Genomic DNA, 12,906 nt, shown 5'->3' with positions numbered 1-12,906 from the left:
AGACTGAATATATATATTAACTCATTCTAGGACTACAGGTGAAGGTTTATTTAAATTTTAGAACAGTACATTATGCATATGTTCATAAACCCAAACCAATGGAAATCATTAAATATAAAAAAATAAATAAATAAAATAAATAAATAAACAAACACAATAACTTAAAATTTACCCAATGTGATTGGTTATTACCCATGTTTTAAATTTTTTCTAAATAATGACATAGAATTGCCACTGAAAATCGTATGCTGGAGCTTGCTACCACTTTATCAATGCATAAATATATTATTTTTGCATAAACCTATACTGACCAAATTTCACAGAGCAAGTAACTAGGGTAATTTTTCTTTCTTCCTCTTCTTCTGAAGATATTTTTTCCAAATTCACATTTGTAGCTGCTTCTAAAGTTGTAGATTTCTCATTGAGTTTATTTTTAGGTCTTCCTAGTAACTTCTTCATGTCTTCATTGTTAACTTCCCAACCCATGGTCTTGCCAAGAGATACAATGCCATAAATAACAAAAAAGTCCTAAGTGTCAACGTATTCAAACACCCTGCCACCAATCCAATCTGGTCATAACCTCCACACAGAATTCATGGTCCATTAATGGGATAACTTGCTGCCAGGCTTTATTAATGAGAGTTAAGCAATAGAAAATATTAAAATAATGTTTTTAAAAGTTTCTGAGTGTTAATTATATAGCATAATTTACATCAAAATATTTTTGAAAATCATATTTTGATGGCTTGAACGTTTGTAAATTGAGACACTGTTCGCTATTCAAGGCATTTTTTGTTCAAATAATTTGGTCATGAACTAAATTCTTGTGAAGTCAGCCATTCATGACCTGCGTTTCCACTGTATCATTTTTAGACAAACTGTAGTTTTACTAAAACTTACACAATATTTTGTACATGATTCAAATAACCATTGTGTACTCTCTTGAATACTATTTTGTAGTCCTCAAATGGTAAATTTCTCAAAAATTTCACATTACAACTTACAAAATATTATTATTTTATTAAATTTATTTTGGTAGGGAAAAAAAAAAAAATACCTGGCATAATAATTCAAGTGCACGATCTGAGAGCTGAAAACAATCATTTAAATATAAAGCTGTTAACTGGCGACACCTCGTTGCAAGTTTTGTAAATCCCATAGGACTAAACTAAAAAGAAAAGAATTAAAGATAAAAATACCAGTAACAATTACACTTATCAGGCATTTTGTGTCAGATATATCAATGAAGAAGCGCTAAAATATACCCAGTACAAATTCAGCATTGTCAATCTTAACCATTTAAATAAATTCATTGCAATTTCATTAAGATGTTGCAGATCAAAAAATTATTATTACTTTAAAAACAACTTACAGTTTAAACAGAAATGCATAAATACCTGAATACAACATGGCAGTCATCTTAAATCTTAATCTAATCATACAGCTTTATAGAAAATTTAAATTCATGAAGAATCTTATGCTACTTTATCATGGGAAAAGAATACTAGGAAAATAACTAAATAAGTTTTACAGCATACAGAAAAACAATTAATTTGCGATTCTCTTCATAATTACAGCATACAAATGGAGAGACTTTTGTAATGTCAACTAGATATTATTAGAAAAACTGTTACTTCTACAGAGTCACAGCTTGTGATCTCGCATCTCTTAATGGCTGGAATGTCTGGCACAAGTTTCTAAATTGTAACTTATGTGATGAGTGGCACATGAATTTTTTTATTTTCACATGGACTACTTCATAATTATGTGTAACTAAAAATCATTCTCTAAGATTATGATTATTAATTATAAAAATACTTTTGGAACTGGCTTTATAATTTTATGAATAGCTGTGCTGGAAATGGGCTGTTTTCATTTTACAAATTAGCAATTTTACTAGTTTTCAATGTAAGTATTATTTAGAATATTTTAAACTGAGGGCATATATTTTTTTTTTTTTTTTTCATTAAGCCAAATAAATTTATTTTCAACTATCATAATGCAAAAATGGTGCTACTTTGGTAGACGGTTGCACGGATTGTGGCGATTTACTTTGGTACAATTGTTGGCGTTTACAATCGTGGTTTTTAAAATCGTCAGCCTTCTTGAAAAATGCTGTTTTTACATATTTTGTGCATAGTAAAGTATTCGAAACTTTAAAAAATAAATATTGTTAAATATAATGGATTAATTTTTTGTTGAAAACGTTGTTTTTTAAGATGGAAGGCAAATGTAAATAAATACATTTACTATGAGTATAAAATACTTAAGTAAGGTTAAATTATTACTTTCATATAGTAAAGAAATAGAATAACAACACCGCTATGAAAACATTGAGCTAACTTTTAATTGGATTCAGATATTACGTAAATTGAATATCGAATTAAAAACCATCATACCAACGTTTAAAAGAATTAAAATTTTACTTAAATTCAAATACTTTAAAATAAGTAAATACGAATGCTTTGTACACTAGAGCTAAAATGACAGCAATTAGTTTATTGCCGGTAAAAAAGGAGGAATGCCTAATACAGTACAAAGTCTGTAATCTGGTCATCAACTATCCGGAATGATCTATAATCCGGTCCTCACAGCCACAAACTTACGCATGCGCATTTAATGTTATGCATGCACGTTTAACGTTTACACATGCGCATTTAGCACAAAAAACGAAGCAACTTAAACAACTTACATTGAAAGAAATGTTTAATAAAGTAAACAAATAAATATTAAGCTATTTTTTTTGTAAATTTTGATACCCTTTAGATCATAATTGCTCTTTATTTCATAAATTATGGTTTCATATTTTCAATTGTATAATTTCTGCATGCCATCTTACCAGATTTAAATTGATGATCTATAATCCGGAAAAACCTTTAATCCGGAATCGCCGAAGTCCCAACAATCCAGATTATGGACTTTGTACTGTACTTTTTTTACTGTTACAGCAGTTATTTCTTCCACCGTGACCACAATACCATATACGGCCATCCTCAGAATCAGCTTTTCTAACGATCTTCATCTGTGATCCACATTTTTCACAATTCAATGAAGAAGCAATTAGCGAGGTTTCCTCCAAAAATTTAAAATAAATTTCCTCTGACCCTTGTAACAATTTATTAAATATATCTTTGATTAGGAAAGCCAGGTGGGCCAAAATAAGGTCACAAAGGACAATTTTTTGATTCCAATATCAATAATTCTTGGTACTTACCAATAAAAACATTAATCTTTGAAAGGGATACATCCGTTTCCTATGAAATCTAAGGAATTTAAAGAGATGAATAAGAAAATTTTAAAATGGTGCGATAATGCACAAATATTCAGTAACCAATCAGGGAGCTGATTACAGCTCATTAATGCACAAATATTCTGTAACCAATCAGGGAGCTGATTACATCACGCCTAGAATTAAATTTATTTAAATAATCATACATAATAAAATCATTTTAAAAAAATGCAAAAAATAAATTGTATTTTAATATTTAACAGCCATAAATAATGTTTAAAACATTAAATTTATAGATATTAAAAATAATTTCTTTTAAAGCAAAATGACTTAATTGATCACATCATCCACAACATAAATTATACAAAATATCATACACAATAAAATTTTATTTCAAATAAAAATGCAAAATTAAATTGACTTTTAATATTTAGAAGCCATAAATAATACTTAAACCATGGAATTTATGCATAACAAAACGCATTATTTTAAAAATAAAATGACAACAAAGTATCGGTTACCATAAATAACTTGTCCAGCAATAGGTTTACTATGTCGTATTGTTCGGGGAAAAAAAAAAAAAAAAAAAAAAAAAAAAAAAAAACACAAATCCGTGCAACCGTCTACCAAAGTAACACCATAAAAATTTTAGTACTGCAGCAGAAAAATTACAGTGTTAAAAAATATTCAAGTCAGGCTACATATATGATGGTTATTTCTAATGACTTATCGCTACTTTTCCATTAAAGTCATACTATTTGGTGCTTATTTTTTATTTTGCCATATTTCCTCAGTGTAAGACACTGCAAGTTTGGTTTGGCTTCTTAGCTGGATGGATTCTTATTTACAGTAATAGATTTCTCAGCCTCACAAGCTAGGATTTGCCTAAAGATGAAAAATAGGCTATCCTGTTTCTTCAAGAAAGAGATGCCCTTTACATAAAATTTTAGTGTTCAAATAAATCACCCGTGAAAGTAAAATGTGACTTGAAGCCATAATGGCTATGCATCCTTTGCTATGGTGGAAAGAAAAAATATCCAAATACAAATGGAGTTTGTTATACCATGCAATTTCTTTCATTACTGCTGTTTGATTTATTTACCTGTGATGTCAGAAGGTATCAACTACTGAGTTTTATGCTCTGAAACTTGTTTTATATAAATCCAAATGCAATGGTTGATTGGAATAATTACATAAGAAAAATAAGTATCAATTCCTTATGTCTTAAGGTTAAAATCGACAGACACAATAAAACTGTAGAAACTGATGAAAATTATTCACTAAAATAAATAAAAAAAAGGTAATAAAATTGAAGAATGTTTCTTGTTATTGTTCCTGATTGTTCTACTTTATTTAAGGAAAGGAAATAAGCCTAAATGAGCCTAAATGACACTGAAAGTCCATGAAATGGTTTTAACAGAACAGTATTAAGTCATTTATGCATGATACCTAGGCAGATGAAAATGTCTCAAAAGCCAGATGATTACTGTAATTTTTAGAAAAGTTTTCTATTCCTGGTAAGCTTTCAATAAAAATTTTTAATTGTTGTGTTTAACATTTTAATTAACTGTCAGTTTCACTGACTGTGAAAGAAAGGAATTTTAGTCTTCTGTGTTTTAGGACAGGGGGGAATTGCCAAGTGAAAATGTCTTACTAGATCACAGATGGTTACATATAGAAGGAATGATGGAAATGGTGCAAGAGTTGAGCATGGGAAATCCTATAACCACAAAGAAGCTTGATTTGGAAAACCAATGAACACTACTACTGAATTTTACTAATGATGAATTACTACAGCACAGGAATGAATTACATACTGTTTGAAGAGGTTTTAATCAAGCTTTGCAAACAATGTCAAATTGTTTGCATAGGTCAAGGTCCATTTAAGTCAAGGTTTAGTCAAGTTTTACAAACAATGGATTACCAAATATTATAAACAGATAATTTGGTAACTAATGATGCTGAAAAGAAGTGTAAATTAATGAATTCTCTATATTCACATACTTTTAAAACGAAATGGCTTTTGCTTTAATACTCATTTCATTAACATATGTGCAATTACTTCAGACCGCCACATTATTATTAAAACATGAAAAACATGAACAAATATAACAGAATATTTTCTTATATACAACTCTAAATGTTAAACGTAAAGTTTAAACCTTAAAACTAAATGTTAAACGTACCTTTGAACATTTATTTAGAACACAAGTCTGAAGATTAGAGCCAGCCATGTGAAAACACTGAAAAAGATAAAAACATTACATCATCTATAAATATTAAATGTAAGTTTTGTGACCTAAAAATTCACTGCATTGAAAATAATAAATTTTAAATTTTCATATACTTTCAAAACATGACATATTAAAAAGTAAATATTTTTAACACCTTTTTTGAATCACCATAATATAAAAATAAATACAGAATTTGAAGAACAGCTATCATCTAATTAGGCCACATTTTTAATATAAAAATGCTAAAAATTCCATCATATGATTAAATTCACGTTCCTACTACAGATATACATATAAATAAAATATCTATGATCAATATCAATTTACACTCAGAGTTAATACTACAATTCTATAAACAAACTTCAAGTTATTTTACAATTACAGTTTATCTGGGTAAAGGTTGACAGCATTTTAATATTATTGTACACACAACATTTTAAGACTCTGATGATTAACAAGCATACCCAACTTGAATATCAAATCTGGCATAATTTAATTACAGGTTTTAGACCAGCATTTATTTTCAAGAAACTTAAGGTTTTTCAATACAGGTATACTGAAACAGGTATCTCTCTTTTAACAAACAAAAATATTTTTAGTATTTTGTCAGAATTTTGTAACTTAAATAAATAAAATGAAAACAAGTGAATGATAAGATACACTGGGATAAGACATGTATCCAAAAACTCAGATAATTTTCAGAAGGAGGGCATATACTTCACTGTATAAAAATATTAATGAACTCCTAATTTTTAATTATTAGTAAAATAACTAATACCAATAACATGATTTCAACTCCATTTATCTCAGTACTCCCACTCATGTTGTTTTCTTTACAATATTACTGTTTGAGTATATGAAATATTGTCATCCACTTTATAAACTAAATTATGTTTGGTACCCTGCAACTTATCACTTATACCGAATTCCTTAACAGAGTTTTATAATTTTCTCTTCACTTAAGCTTTCTGTGAATTTTTCAATCAAGTATGCATATCTGAAGATACTGGATATTTCACTGGTCTTGTTACTACAAAACTGCAATTTGGATTTTCCAGTCACTTTTTTTCCTCCGCTCCTTATGTTAAAAAAATTTAAAAAAAAAAATAAAAAAAAAAGAATCAACATATTTCTTAAATTCAAATGTAGTTTTACCCAGCACAGAAATTTTACACTGTAACATTTATGAAGGGCTCTAGAAAGTAAATTTATAAGGTTTATTATATGAAAAGCAAAATTAATTTCAGCTTAACACATTATCCATTGCATTCCATGATAAACACTTCAGTTTTCCATTCAGTAATCATGATTATAAAAGTGATTATTTAAATTCGTGACAAGCTTTTTGATGTCACGTTCTTGGACACTGAGACAACTTGCTCCCGTGTTTTGGTAATTTCCATTACTCCAAAATTTGTGGCAATTAAGATGTTCCTTGAGAATACGCAAAACTGAAAAACAGCTTGTGAATACACAATAAGTGACTGATTGGAAATAGGTGCTCTTTGCCACACTGTAGTGCAGAAAATTTAATATTAATCAAATATGTCTCTATACACACATCTGATAATGGTAAACTGAAGAGAAAGCTTTGGAGATAGTAGACGATGTGTTAATGAGAAAACTAAATAGAGTATGGTGCTAATAAATGCAGTTTATTTGAAATATGGTGCTAATAAAAGCAGTGTTAAGTTGAAGGCTTCCTAAAATAAATTATTATAAATGCTTATCATGATTGAAATAAATAAATAGTACCTATAAGAAGACAAAAAAAAAAAAAAAAAAAAAGTGTATAAGAATTCTGCTTTACGGTGCAAATGAAGTCATTTTGTGTCATTCATCCAACACACCACAAGAGGAAACAATGACATTATTCATTATTGAAAGCAGAACATTAGAATCTACCAAAAGGATAATTAGAAAAGAGCATCCATCTACTTACCTGCCCTGTGATTCTAGGATTTCCTGTTAAGTCAATGCATTCTAGTTTCTTACAAAGATGCAAAAGCCACCATATTCTGAAATAATATATTTAAATTATTGAAATACATACTAAAATTATATAACATATTTTTTTTAATATACTTTTAAGTAGTTGCAATAACCCCAGCAACAGAACATACCATTCAAAAATCCACAGGTTTAAATATAAATTGCATACAAAAAAATAGTTTAAATTTTTTAATAGAATAAATGATACTGACCCTTTTTCACCTACTTCAAAACACCTTTGTAAGATAACATTCTAGAAAAAGGGAGGAAAGGGGAAAAAAAAAGATGCTTATGAAAGTTCATTTTCATGTATAAATGGTAACATGTAATCATTTCGAACTATATGAATCAAATATCACAAGCACTCATATCAAATCAATATCAAACATTTTAAAATTCAATCAAATGAAAGCACAATTATACAAGTCTGATCTCAGACATTAAATAATTTTCATAAAATCAATACATTTTGAAATCAGTGTGAAAATATATATGTATCAAAAACGCACCTTTAGCTTTGGACATTTTATAGCCAACTGCTGTAGCGAAACATTTGTTACTTTTACCCCAGATAAATTAATGAATTCCAAGTTAGGACAATACTGGGCTGGAAAATGAAGAAATTTTTCTTCTAACATCACACAAACAAAATAAAATATTTTATACAGCTCTCAATATGTTAAGGAAAACAAGAGACAAATTACATTTCACACAATTTGCTCAAATGTATGTTAAACATTTTTACAACATTTGACAGCTTTACAGCTATTGATAGGGGCTTTTCACACAATATTATTAACCAAGCAGTTAAAAAATTCTTGTCTCAACACACCAAAAAGTACACTCTTGTTTTAGGAGATTCTCAGAATTGTGTTGTCATTCCTTTCTTTCCATTAATTAGCTATAAAACTACACATATTTCACACAAATTTAACTTTTGAGTTGTTTATTCTCTTATCAATAAAATTCTGAGTTTCATATTTAAGGACCCCATTCCAGATATGAATTCCTGGGGTGTTTACAGGATTCCTTGCCAATGTGGTTTAATTGGTCAAACTAAGAGAGCTTAAAACTTCATGTTAAAGAACATGAGGCATATGCTAGGAAAAAGGAAACACAAAAGTCCTCTGTTGCTCAGCAGTGTTGGTCTGAAAATCACACTTTCCATTTTTCTGCAGCTAAAATTATTCAAAAAACATTTTCCATTGGTGAATTAGATTTTTTAGAGGCATTTCGCATTAAAAAAAATCTCTCTGTTTTAGTTAATGACCCGAATTCCAAATCATCTTTACCTTCAGCCTTAAGTAAGTTATGTTTTAGTTTTCTTGTTTGATCAATACATGGCACCAGTCGCTCAACTCCTTCAAGCCATTCTTATCTTATCTTATCACTATATTTTATCTTGTTCATTTGCTCTTTGGCAGCTGAGGTTGATGGTCCTAAAACCATCGAAATTAGTCCTGTAAAAGTTTGCAAATAAAACGCTGATTTTTGTTGTTTGACTTCTAAATTAATAAGTTTTGCATTATTTAATCTTTTTAATCATTGTATACGCAAAAATGATCAAAATTAAGAATATATTTACTTCAAATTGTTACAAAAATTGAAGCACAATATGTACTTTCATGAGATATGAAATTTCACATAAAAATGTTTCAAAAGGAAAGTGGATGGAAAAATAAACCCCATCATTTATATAAAGGTAAGATTAGTTAATTTATTGTCAGAAAGAGATCATACCTATTATCTCAACAGCTTTATAATCCAATGTGTGAGAAGCAGTTGACAAATCTAATTTTTTCAAATTGCCATCACACTTTTTTAACAAAGATAACAAAATGCCATTTGTCAGTGCTGAAATATGAAAATAAAACAAATTACTTAATGAATTAAACTTAATGTTTTTTGCCAGATTCACAAAAGCAAACCATGAGAAAATAAGAAAAATACTAATCGTATTCATTAAATTAAATACTGCAAAATACTTAGCAGAAAATACAATTCATTAAACAAACACTGCAAAATGCTTAGCAGAACATACAATCTTAAGAATATTTAAATTAATCAAGTCCTTTACCAAAGTAAAATATTTTTCGGTTATCTGTCTTAAGAGATCTTGTGACTTTCTGTAAAAAAGAGGCTCATACTACATTACTATGAGGAAAATCATGAAACCTTACATCCAGTGTGTCTGTTGCTCCATGGGTGTGAACGTATGTAGTCTGACCTCACGCGTACTTTGTAACACGAGTGCATTCTAAAATAACTAACTGCGTCATGGTTTTCGAGACAAATGAACGCAGCACTTTTGCGCCGCGTAGCAGTCCAAACGGTTAAATACAGGTCTCATACAATAGTCAAAGATATTTTCGAAAACTTAGAATAATGATTAATTCATTGTGCAATGCTGATGGAGGAAATCACAGCCTGACACTTTTCTACAAATTAATGCACTTTCCTAGCCTTGAAAGATGAAAAACCAGAAGGTTTCTGAAATGAGAAGTGACACAACTTTAAATGGACAACATTAACAAATTTGAGACAAATCAGTTTGCCCTGAATAATTTAGGCTATTAAACTAACAATAACATGTTCTTGATATAAAGCATACTAATTTAGTATTTAATTCATCAGTTTAAATTCAAACTAAATTTTTGGCTAATTGCAGTTAATTTAAAAATGTTCTTAAATTTTATGCTGATGAAAATTTGGTAAGGAGGAAAAGTTTATTTATATATGATTTATCATTTACTGTAATCAGTTTCATTTTCGTTAATGTTTACAACATTTGGCAACAAATTACACTTTCTTAATCCAGACTGTGGCAATGCCATTTTCTGTCACCAAGGCCACTGAAGAATAAAAGTACCAAAAAAGACATTTAAAAAAAAATCAAAATTTCAAATTTGGATATCTACTAGGAGATTAATAAACATGATAAAAAATCAGGAGTCTCCTGATTTCACAACAAGAGTTTGTAGCTCTGAAAGCAGTATCATATTGTGTTACAAAGAAATTTTTGATTTGACTGCACACAAATTACTAAGAATTTAACAAGTGTACTTAAAAGTAATATTATGCATTATTCAGTACATGAAAAACATTTAATATGTTATTTCTTAGAATTCAATTAAATTGCTGCTCATTAGCAGTATTTTTTAAAAAGCTGCTATTGAAGACCCATTAAAAGCTATAATGTTATAATGTTCAAAACTACGAACAATAGTCAGAAGATTTAAATGTAGTACAACTACAGTTTTTTAAATTCTGATTACTTAAATAATCACAATGCACTTGATGGACTATCTGCCTAGGGAAAGAGATTCTTTCTTGAGGATATAATGGAAATTGGTTCATATCCACATCACATAAGGGAAAAACATCAAAAACTTTAGCTACTTCACTAAGATTTGAACATATAGGTTAAGCTACTGGTACTCAGGCAGCTTTACTGCTCAGCTATTGGGAGTACTTTTAAACTTTGTCAAAGATAATGATTGTGTACTGACAGGGAACAGTAACTTCATCTATCTCAGCAACGAATTAAAAGTTGAATGAGAAACATTACTTGCATTACAATTAGCAACTTTGCTGTGGCTATTCTGCTATTGTATAGGAAGCCATTGATATTTTATATTTTGAGTTCACATTGTGCTATTGATCTTTTATTTTACATTATATTCTGTTAATAAATGGTCTTTTTATTTTATACCATAACATTCCTTGCAATATTTATAGGCTCTACAATGATAAGGTAATAATAATACATAGTATAATTACATTCAAAAATCCAACAGTTGCTATGAATACAGTTAATAAGAATAATATATTTTTATATTGGATTTATATTAAATAAAGGAAATGAAAAATTATCTAATTACCTCTAAAAATTACATTAAGTACATGACTTACGTTTTCCTTCCCAGATGCAAAAGACATTTTGAAAATTCAAACCATGTTGACTTCTCCATAATTCCAAAACAAGCTTTCTCCATTTCTTACATACTACAATAAAAATAAAAAATAAATAAATAAATAAATAAATAAATAAAAAAAATCTATAACTTCTACCTTGCTTCTAGAGGGGGAAGGAAATCTTTTTAACATATTTCTAAAAAAATTAAAACAAACCTATTTATAAGGAGGAAAAGAAATGTGTATATATATATATATATATTTATCTATCTAGATTTAGATATATAGATGATGATATAGATACATATAAATGACATATATAGTGTGTATGTAATAATAAATTAGTACAGTGCAAGAATTTAGTAGGACCATTCATCAACAATCATGGCTGGAGTGACAGTAATGGTGACAGCAGATAGCTTGACACTATGGCATAGCAGATAACTGGAACTCTTCTGAATAATCTTGAAATCACTCAATAATCTGAACATCTCTTTATTACTTGTCAATTCTAGTCAACATACCTTATTGCATAACATATCTCATCATAAAGTGCAGCACAAAAGGGGCAATCTGCATCCCAAAACCGTAAACTATGGAGTCACATTTGTTTTGAAAATGGAAAAAATATAGCCAAGCGAGAGATATGGCTTATTCAGGCATAAGTAAGCAGTAAAACACAGTGCACACAAGGCAGCTAAAGTTTTTATACTTAGAAATTCTTTGTCTGAGTTCTAAATGATGATAAAAGCTCACAGCAATGCAGATCTCAGCATGGACAGAAATACTGCATCAGGATAGATGTGAAGGGGGTTGTATTTATATTTAGATCAGAAATTTAAAGGTGTACTGCCAATTAAACTTCTTTCATGTTTTATGATTCACACACACATACATATAATAACATATAATATACAAGGTGAGACCGAAAAGTAAGGTGACTGATGTCATAATAACTGTATTACATATTTACATATACATCACTGTCCTTCAAAGTAGTTCCCACCGTCTACAATACACTTCTGACAATATTCATACAAGTTCTGGAAACTTTTGAAAAAATTCTCCTTTGAGACTGTCTTTAAGTTCCTCGGTAACAGCAGCTTGAATGTTTGGAGATGCTTGAAAATCGGTGTCACTTTAGTGCCAATTTCAGTCATGGAAAAAGATCAGGGAAATAAGGAACATTTTGCTGCACGTAACTCGCTGGAACTCTGTAACATTTTGCTGCATGAGGAACCATCTAACACACATTGCAATATGAGGGTGTGCATTATCATGCAACAGAAACAAACCACTTGCTGATGCGACCAGATAGGGCCGAACACGATGAATGCGAGTCAGGAGGTACCTCATATCATGGCAATAAAATTCACCATTAACTGTTTGACCTTCCGATGCATATTCTCTACGGATAATTCCCCGTGCATCGAAAAAGGTAATCAACATTGTCTTAACCTTTGATTTTTTGAACCAAAACTTTCTTGGTTTCGGCGATGAGGGACTGTGCCACTCCATGCTTTGGTGACTTTTTTT

At 29.4% G+C, this 12,906-nt stretch overlaps 1 protein-coding gene across 2 annotated transcripts in view; it reads right to left on the bottom strand.

Annotated features, from left to right (window-relative positions):
* LOC118203108 (putative RNA-binding protein EEED8.10) overlaps positions 1-12,906 on the bottom strand; it is a 92,834-nt gene that overhangs the window by 28,829 nt on the left and 51,099 nt on the right. For both annotated transcript variants that reach the window (XM_085812796.1, XM_085812797.1), the window contains 7 exons: positions 11,368-11,460; positions 9,196-9,309; positions 7,965-8,062; positions 7,668-7,708; positions 7,406-7,481; positions 5,416-5,472; positions 1,058-1,168 (listed from right to left, as the gene is read on the bottom strand). In XM_085812796.1, coding sequence (XP_085668922.1) covers positions 1,058-1,168; positions 5,416-5,472; positions 7,406-7,481; positions 7,668-7,708; positions 7,965-8,062; positions 9,196-9,309; positions 11,368-11,460 — 590 coding nt within the window. The remainder of the gene's footprint in view (positions 1-1,057; positions 1,169-5,415; positions 5,473-7,405; positions 7,482-7,667; positions 7,709-7,964; positions 8,063-9,195; positions 9,310-11,367; positions 11,461-12,906) is intronic.

This window comes from Stegodyphus dumicola, chromosome 3 (genome assembly GCF_044657685.1).
Source record: "Stegodyphus dumicola isolate Sdum_Otavi_A_Nest chromosome 3, ASM4465768v1".
Taxonomy (NCBI): domain Eukaryota; kingdom Metazoa; phylum Arthropoda; class Arachnida; order Araneae; family Eresidae; genus Stegodyphus; species Stegodyphus dumicola.
The sequence above is the reverse complement of the archived record's forward strand: the minus strand, read 5'-3'. Positions and strand labels throughout refer to the sequence as shown.